This window comes from Nesoenas mayeri (genome assembly GCF_963082525.1).
Source record: "Nesoenas mayeri genome assembly, chromosome: 4".
NCBI classification, from domain to species: Eukaryota; Metazoa; Chordata; class Aves; order Columbiformes; family Columbidae; genus Nesoenas; species Nesoenas mayeri.
The window spans coordinates 36,211,799-36,221,260 of record NC_137540.1 but is presented as its reverse complement, the minus strand read 5'-3'; the positions used below and the strand labels follow the sequence as shown (position 1 = coordinate 36,221,260).

General features: G+C 41.2%; 1 protein-coding gene across 1 annotated transcript; it reads right to left on the bottom strand.

Annotated features, from left to right (window-relative positions):
• Positions 1-6,980: 6,980 nt before the first annotated feature.
• Positions 6,981-7,641, bottom strand: APELA (apelin receptor early endogenous ligand; the record flags this gene model as incomplete). Its single annotated transcript, XM_080343945.1, has 2 exons — positions 6,981-7,069; positions 7,566-7,641. The coding sequence occupies 2 exons, from the start codon at positions 7,639-7,641 to the stop codon at positions 6,981-6,983; spliced, it is 165 nt and encodes a 54-aa protein (XP_080200071.1).
• Between the last annotated feature and the right edge of the window lie 1,821 nt (positions 7,642-9,462).

Below are 9,462 nucleotides of genomic sequence, written 5' to 3'. Positions count from 1 at the left end.
ATACCATCTGACCAGCTTTGGAGCAGCTCGGGATCTGTCACCAACAGTGCAGCCTGGTAACCACCCCTGCAGCCTCACAACTAGAGGCAAGTTTCAGGAAAAGAAGAATCACTTGGTGAACGTGGTGGTTTGCACATGCTCTGCTGCAAACCATCGGAGTCCTTCTTGGGCATGCTGTGGCAAACCTGCATGTAGGTGAATGCATGTGAGTCTGAAGAACTGAAAAAATGAGTGGTGTTCTTCATGTAATTACAGCTGCTGAAATGCATAAATATTTGTAGGCCTGTGGTCTTAACTTGGTAAAATATAGCAGATTGCAACCAAGGCAGCAAGCAGGTAACAAAAAAGGAATATTTCGTAATGTACATTGCAACTGTACATTAAAAAAATATATATATAATATTCTTATTTAGTTTGTACCCCAATAGCTTTTTGTTTCTGTAGAAAAACAATGTACATGTTTTTCAGGTTTGGGAAAACAAGTACTTCAGACTACCTAAGAAACATAAGATTCAGGGCTGCCAAAAAAATGTTCACACTGGGATTTTTTAGTTCTAATTATTTTAATTTCTAGATGTAATGCTGAAATGTGATAAATATTTTGTACACATGAAAGAACAGACATTGTGATAATCTCTTACAAAGGCACATCATGTTCAAGGGGAAAAACTCTCGGTAGTTGTGTTTTCTGTTTCTGAGTTGCTCATAGTGGAAGCTCTATGTCAATGCTTCAGTCTTTCACCTCAAACAGGAAATCCTTGGTTGCAAACAATTTTAACAGGATTTTCATGTGTTAAGGTTCTACACAAATATGCAGTTAAGCCTGCTTGCAGTTAATCTAAAAAAAGAAAGTATCAATGACCAAAGGTGCTTGGGCAGACAACAATCTAACCTTGAGGTATCTCAAGAGATATGAAAAAGCATCCTCACTATTGGAATGAGTTTGGCTTTTAGGCATTATTGCTAACTAAAGACATAGGTTGTGCTATTTGTGCTGTTGGACTGCTTCCTACTTTGTACAAATATTTTTCAGCCTGATCACTGGCAAGAAAAATAAAAACTGTGGGCAGCAGTGAGAGATCAGTATGCTAATTGTACTCATCTGATGGTAGTCGCGCATTTGAAACTTATTTACCATACTAATGATTTACCATACTAATGCTTCTCTTGATTGATGTTGGTATAAATCTTACGTGACCCTTAACAAAATTTGGCCTTGCATGTACAGATACTGAGATATTTATAGTATATGTATGTTGCGTAAGGGAAATATTTCCAGTCTTTATTCTTCTATAATTTCCTTTCTTCCATACTGTAAAGGGAAGAGGTGAATTGTTTATTATCCTTTGGGAACACACTAAGCTGCTGTTTCTCACTGCAGCCTTACATTTACCTCTATTTCCTGTTGACCTGCTGTTACATCATTTTACATTTCACTCTAAAATAGACAAATAATTTCCAAGATTTAATGAAACTGACTTTCAAATAAAATTTTAAAATTTTGTAGCTCTACAAGACAAAAACTTAATTTTAAATTTCAACAACTTGCATTTTAGCTTTCCAAGTCTGAGTTTACCTTTGGATCAAGTATTTTGTTAATTGCATCCACGCAAACATCAATTCTGACTTTCAGTGCACAGCAATTTGTACTTGTATAAACTTTCTATATGTATGCTCATCTATGCATATGGAGAGTTCAGTCAATTCAGCTGTTGTAGCACAGTGTCCAAAGGCTTTATGTTTATATATATGTATATACACACACACACACACACATATATATATATATCATCATACTGTTCCCATGCCAAACTCTTTACCAAATGAAGCTTATGTTGTGCAAATCAAATGGGTAATTTCAACAAAGTCAAAAGCAAGTCCAGCTCAGCTGAAAAGAAGGTAATTTGAAGCCCTGCCCTCACTGAAGTTAGATGCCAATATAGTGCTGTGCTGTAGTAGCATCACTCAGCTCTTTTGATTCTGTTGTGCAAGACCATCTAGCACTTAAAAAATTTATCTATGGTATCTAACCTTTAATGGGAGAAGCTGGCACATATTTCAGCTTCTGCTATGCTTCACACTGCTTCTGACCTTGTTTTTTTCCCTGAAATAAGGACATTTTCTTTAGTTTGCGAGAGCATTCAGATTTCAATATTTAACATTCTCAGATAATTTTGCTTGTTCTGTCTGGACATGGAGACAATGCATAATCTGGGTTCTGAAGTAATCAAGTATCAAGATGTCATGACAGAGCATGCTGTGATTACACCAACTGGTACTTTTAAATGATTTTTTTCTATATGGCTTTTATCAGACTTTTGTGTTTTTAGAAAAACAGAAAATGTGAGGAATATGGTTACATGAATAACTACTATTTATTTGTGTCAGAAATTCCATCTGAATCCACATGGAAACAAGACAAACTCTCCATTTTCTTCAGATACCCTGCCTTTGACAACCGAAGAATATAAATTTTGACAAGTGTACAAAATTTATTTAAAATGAGATGTTATTTGAAGTGCATACTATCTTTTTACGAAGCATACAGTCAACAAGGCAGTTTATAAACATATCCATCAAAGATCACAATCAATGCCTTTTTCAATAAGATTTTATGGTATCAGCATGTATAAAAGACATTTACAATAATTTTGTAGACTGACAAAGGGCTTCCTAGGACACTTTGGTACTAACTTTTACATCTGTAAAGGAAGATGCATATATAGCTCTCTGATAGATAACATTATTATTTTATCAAAGTTAATTGAATAATTACGATTATATAAAATATCCAGTGCCACACTAAATCCATATAATCATTTATAAGGCATAACTGTTAAATAGTTACTCTTCACCTTTCTTGCTTTCCCACATTCTTTACCTGTCCTTCTAAACATACATAGGCATGGATACATGTGAAAGCTAAGTTAAATAAATACTTAAAAAATAAAGTCAGTGGTAGCATGCCTCTCATTTTGGAAAAGGCTTTTTTTCAAAACTTCTAAAGGTTTACCTCCAGGGTTTTTTTTTTTTGTAGGAATAGTCAAGTTTGACCATCTTTTTATATCCCATCTGGAACGGGATTTTTCTATATGGAGAAATTTGAAACTCCCGTTAAGCTCTGCCAGTATGAATCTGATTAAGGTTTTAAGTTTTTAAGAGATGAGGGGCTACATACAGACACTGATTAAACAGTTTCAGCTATCCACTTTTCTTGATTACTGTTCTTTCACTTATTCTAAACTACGTGGGGCAAGACAAAATACTGGATTTAAACTATGACACTGCTGATCTTCCCTCAACTTCATACAATTTACAGAAAATTTGATATTTCAAGACTAGTGCGATTACTTAAAAATCTGGGTATGACTTACTTTCAGGTTTTCATTCTGCTAATGAAAGGGCTACCATGTTTTCCTTAAGTGTAGGTTTGTAATTTCTGCTGATATAAAAAGATGTGAAATGTGTATTTTCAAAAACAAAATGTAAAATAAAAGCTCAATGTATTCTTGACCTCCAGTGCTGAAAAGAACATCCTATTTTCTGTTTGAAGTTCTCATTCATTGTAGTGCTGTGTTCCAAATATCCCATTCATTTTAATTACAGGAACAGAGTACTATGCAACACTGGGGTTGACCAAACAAAGGTTTATTTTCAATGGTCTATTTTTGTGCTCTATTTATAATACTGTAGTGGGTATTTTAGGAAAACTACTATTAAGCAAATAGTTCTCTAGTACTGAATTTTCAAGTATGTTTAGCTGTCTGGTTTGGCAGCTCAGTTTAAGAAAACAAATGACAGGCTTTGCAGTAACAGCTCATTAGACAGGAGGATGGGCTTGACCTTAAGGCCTGACTTGAGAGATCTGAGTTATCAGTTTTGCATGACCCTTGGCTAATCTCTTATCTCTGTACTTCAATTCTCTATCTATAGAATGAGGGATAAACACTCTCTTTGCTTTCTTATATTGTAAACTCTTACTAAGCTTATGATACAGTAAGCCAGTAGGACCACTAGTGTGGTGCTGATTTTGGTGCTATTACAGTAATAAATTCTATATTATTAAGGTAATTCCGTAAAGCTGTAATGTTAGGTGTTAAAACATGTATTTATACAGTATTAATATGTAAAAGTATAGACAAAAAATGGACTTTGTAGTTCTGTGCTGGAGTTTGACATTATTTTACTCTAACTACTGCCCTACACACAGCCTGAATCGAGTAGTCAACAGCAGGTCCGGTTTCTCTCAGTCCGAACAGTACAGGCCATTAAGAGTGCCCTTGGACAGATCCTTAATAATGCCATGGGAAATCCATCTCTAGGCACCTGGTGTTTGATTTGGTCTTTTAACTTTCACTGGTCTTTATGAGAGCCAAAGAATTTATAGGGAATGTTTCAACCAGATGAATTTCATGTACATCCTCCCACCGCCACCATCCATTTCTTCTCTCCCTTCCCAGGGTGTGAGCCAGGGCCCTTTGCTCCAGGTCTCGCAGAATGTGGCAGACAGGGCTGCTGAGGGTGGGACTGCAGTGGCTCTATCAGGTCAGAAGTTCTTGATCTGGATTTGTGGTTAAATATCAGTTTAATTGTTGCTCCTTTAAAACACTGGAAAGCCCATTATGAAACTGCTGGGGAAAAAAGGAGAGAAATAACCATTAAGGAGAGATTTAGAGGTCTAATGTATTATACAACATATAATCTGTTATTTATCTAATACATGGTTGAAATTTTGGGAAATGTTTCTTAATTTGGAAATTTTAGCTTAAAAGGTTAAAAAAAATCAAAAAGCCAGAAGCAAGAAGGCCTCTAATATTAGATTTTCTTCCATTTTTTTGTCCCATGTTTTGCCTATGTAACTGATTAAAAATCAAATTCAATGCTCTCATCATTTCAAGCATTGTTGTGAAAAAGAGAGGCTGCTATGCTTATCCCAGTTTCCAACCACCTGTTGAAATTCAAGCTTAAGGGTCCATCCTGTTTGCATCTGCAAATAGCTTTATCCATATGTACAACTCCATTGAGATCAGTAAGATTACTCACTTTGAGTTAAGTTACCCAGGCATGTAAATATTTGCTGAATTAGGACTAAAACTGGAAGGGAATGTAAACGTAGATGGTAAATCCTACTTAAGATAAAGGAGCTGAGCACCCACAATGATGACTGGAGTTAACAGAGTTGGTTCAGGTGCCTGTCACCCCTTATTCCCCAGTCAAGCTTTCTGGATTTCTAAACAGCTTTATAAAGCAGAATTATCTTTAACTAAATGTCTACAAGATGAATGCATATTATGAATTGATAAGTACACTGTTTGGCTTCATCATTGACTTTTGTTATAATAATTCAGCTCCCCAAAGAAAAGGAGATAACGCTGAAAATAGCTTTATCTTGATATTATGTAGTGTCAGTGCCTATGCGCCATGCAGCTACTGCAGTATCAAGCAAAATGCATTATGTACTGTTTCAGAGCATGTTAGAGAAAACGTAACTGTTTTCTGTACAGTCTCCAGATTATGGAAGCTGAACTGGAGAAAATGGAGTAAATTTACTTTTCTTAGGAAGTGAAGCAAGCCATTCAAAAGTCATTCAAGAAGTCTCTAGACCTAAATTCCACTGTCTCTGTCATTCAGTCTCTGCATGTGGAGTGAACTGCTCTGATTGCTTATCTCTTTAGGTTTATGCTTAAACTGATGAAGGAATCTCATTTAATCTCTCTTTTTGAAATGAATGAAGTGAGGAGACAGAGCATTCAGTAGTAGAGCATCCTTCTGGCATGTACCTTTTTCTACTTGAAACTCAATTCTGTCACTCAGTATGCAGCCCATCTGAGATTAAATTTATGGTATTTTTTTTTCAGCCTCATCAAGTTGCCAGTTTACCATCCCATGTGCACATTCTACGTGTTTATAGGCCGGCACTATATAGTGGAATGGTACCTTTTTCCATGGCTGGTTTGGGAGTGGTGTACACTCTTTTCACCCAGACGAGATTCTTGGTATAGATAGAGTTGTTAAAAGGTGAAAAGAGTTGGTCCTTTTTTTACTGTTAACTGCTTAGTAAATTGAAACATCTTGGGTTTTGCCATCATTTGTTTATGATACTCTCATGCCTGGGGCTACATTATTTTAATATATAATGAGTTTAGAAGATGCAAAACTCCTGACTGCATGTTTTATTCATTCTTAAATTGCAGGAGCGCCTTGGTTTCCTTTTGAAGCCTACCCTATTTACATATGCTACCTGTGTGCTTCTGCAGTCACTCAGTATTTGAATGTATATGCCCTCATCAGCTATAAAGCATTAATGTTTTGCACTTGTATAGCCTTTCATCCAAAGAGCTCAAAGTCTTTCGCTGTCAATGATTAAGAATTACAGTCCCCTTTGAAGTGGGTAAATGCTACTACCTTCGTGTTACTGACAGGCAGAGCGAGGTGACTTTGCCCTGCATCCAACACGAAAGAAGTGTTAGCGCTGGAAGTCCCGGAGCATCCTCTCCAGCTACCGCTTTGTGCCTCCTTCACATGCACTACACTGTTTCCCCGCAGCTTTGCCAATAGCTTTAAAAGTTTGCAGGGCAGCAGTTAGCCCTATTTATAATAGCAGACCCGGGGATTTCCCACTCTGCCTCGGCAAAGGCATTTGCGAGGGAGCGGTGGCCTGGGAGGGTAACGCGGAGGGGGCGGCGAGGCCTGAGCAAAGCCGGGCGCTCACCCCGCGTCCCACTGTGCCCTGTTTTTCAAAACAAACCACCGGAGACCGGGTGAAACACACCTGCGGTTTGATTTGCTTTGTCAAATACCTCTTAAACTCTTCCGAAACGCAGGTGTACGTTAGGAAAAGTACTTATCGCGGGGAGCACTCCCCACCGCAGCCCGCTCCGCAGGAACCGTGCAGGAGGCGGCGGCAGCTGCCCCTGCCCCCTCCTGCCGTGCGTTCTACCCGTGCGGTGTGGATTACCTGGCCCCCGTCCCGCCGGGGCTCAGGGGAAGGGCACCCTGGAGTGGAGCGGCACACAGCGCCGGTGGGAGCAGCCGTGCCGGTGGAGCTTCCTGCGCAGGGCCAGGTTGGCTGCGGAGAGAAGAGGGGAGGGAGGCAGGCAGGGCGTGAGGGGGGGTCACTGGCAATGTGTCCCAGTAGTCGCGGCACGGGGACTAGCGGTCCTGCTCCCCCCGCGACGGGCAGGGGCGGCCCTGGCTCCGCCGCTCCCCGGGGTCTACCGCTGCCCTCCGCCGCGCCTCCCCTGCCGGCTGTGCTTCCCGGGAGCGGGCGTGCAACAGCTCCCTACCTTGAGTTTTACTTTATTCTGACCCTCCCAAAGTTGCCAGACTCCTGAGATACCTGATGCATGATCCCACGCTGCCGCTATACGCAGAGATGAAGAGCATACAAACCCAGGCTGCAAAAACCCTCCGTAAAACGCGTGGCCGCGAAAGACAGGCAGATACGAAGCCGGCCGGCGGGCAAAATTCGCGTGTCGGATGCGGTCTGAGAAACGCGCCCGCGGTGTCCGGGGCAGGCGCGGCACCCCCCCCGGCACACGCAGTCCTGGTGCGGCACGGCTTACCTGGCCTCTGCCCGGCGGCGGGGAGGAGGCTCGCCAGGAGCAGAAACACGATACAGAGGAGCAGTTGGAGTCTCATGTCTGTAGGCAGCGTAGAGGCGCGCTCTGAAGGGAGTAGAGATGTATAAAGGAGAAGAAATGTACAGAATAGCGGCCCGCGTGGCTGTAAGGGGCCGGCAGCGCCGCAGGCAGCGCCCCCCCGCCTGGCTCACATGCCAGTGACAAGCTGGGGAGCCCGCAGGCAGCGGCGTCTTCCAGCAAGGTTAATGATCAGGCAGGGGCAAGGTTCCTGGTTTGCTCTGCGGTCAGTGCCTCCGTGCCTCCCTTCTCCCTTTCCTCCTTTTTTTTTTGTGGTGTCACTCCCCCTTATTTTCCATAAGCAAACAATGCAGGAATGAAAAGTCCGTGTAAACAGTAGCTCCAGTCAATGCATTAAGGGCACGGAGGCTTCTGAACAATGCAGCGACTTCACTTTAAATTCAACCCGGCCAGGGGAAAAAAAAAAAAACAACAGCGTAAAACAAGGCCTGGTGTTCCCTCCTCCATTTGCAACTGTTTAAACTTTACATTGCCCATATTGGTGCCACATGCAGAAAGCAATGGCAGTGGCAGGAAGTGTGTGTGTCCCCCTCCCCTTTGTCCCTCCTGACTGGGGGGGGGGGGGTGGCGCTGGGAAGTTCCCCCCGGCACAGCCCTCCTCGAAGCTCAAATACTTTCTCTCTTCTCTAAACTAGCTGCGAAGTTGTGGCTATTCAAAGTGAAACTGGTAGCAGTTAAGGCTAATGGCTGTCTTTTGTACCGTCAAGTATTTTTAAAGGATCAGAATATTCTGGAATTCATTTGCGAGTTTTTTGGGGCTTTTGTGTGTGTGGTGGTGTTTTTTGTTTTTTTTTTTTTTAAACCATGGCGGGTAAACCAGAACTATTACGTGATATAAATGTTACAACAGTGTCATTTTAGGGAAAGTAGCTTTGGCTAGGACGTTACGTTTGCGTGGCCCATCTGTACGTTGCATTATATTTTCACTAGATTACGGTGAGAGCTCGCTTCAGTAACCTACACTGAAAACAGCTGGTGTGATAAAAGTGCAGGTATGCAAGCCTGAAGAAAGACAAGCCCTGTGAAATGTCTTAGCAGCAGTGATGGTTTTGAAATCCAGTGAATTACTGGCATCAGTTAAAATTTGACTGGTCCTTTTCTTATTTTCAGCCTGAACATTTTGGGGGATGGAATAGCACCTGGAGAGTAAAAAAAAATGAAAACTCGTCCCTTTTTGGAAGACATTTGTGTTTTAAAATAGCAGGAAATTCCATAAAGAGTGTCATATGTTTTTGTTTTTTTTTCACAGTATCACAGTATGTTTGGGATTGGAAGGGACCTCAAAAGATCATCTAGTCCAATCCCTCTGCTGGAGCAGGAACGCCTAGGTGGGGTCGCACAGGAACATGTCCAGGCGGGTTTTGAATGTCTCCAGTGAAGGAGACTCCAGAACTCCCTTGGGCAGCCCGTTCCAGTGCTCTGTCACCCTCACTGAGAAGTTTCTTCTCAAATTTAAGTGGAATTTTTTAATTCAATTGTATTTTTTTTTTCCCTGTTGTGGGTTTTCCCTTTTTTTTAAAAAGCCTATTTAACTCAATAGTGCATGCTAGTCTCTCCTCTTACAGTTGTGTGTCATTACTGGTTTACTTGATTTGTCTAGGTAAAGTATGTCTGTGTGAATTAAATGACAACTTGCAGCTTGAATACATGGTGGGAGTAATTATTAATGTTGTTACTTTAAAATGATGTCAAAGCTGCTGAGGAAGATGTCGTGGACAAAACAGTAACAAAGGAAATCCTCTACTGATTGAAACACATTGATCTGTCAGAAGCAGCACATGCATCCATCCCAGTGTTCATC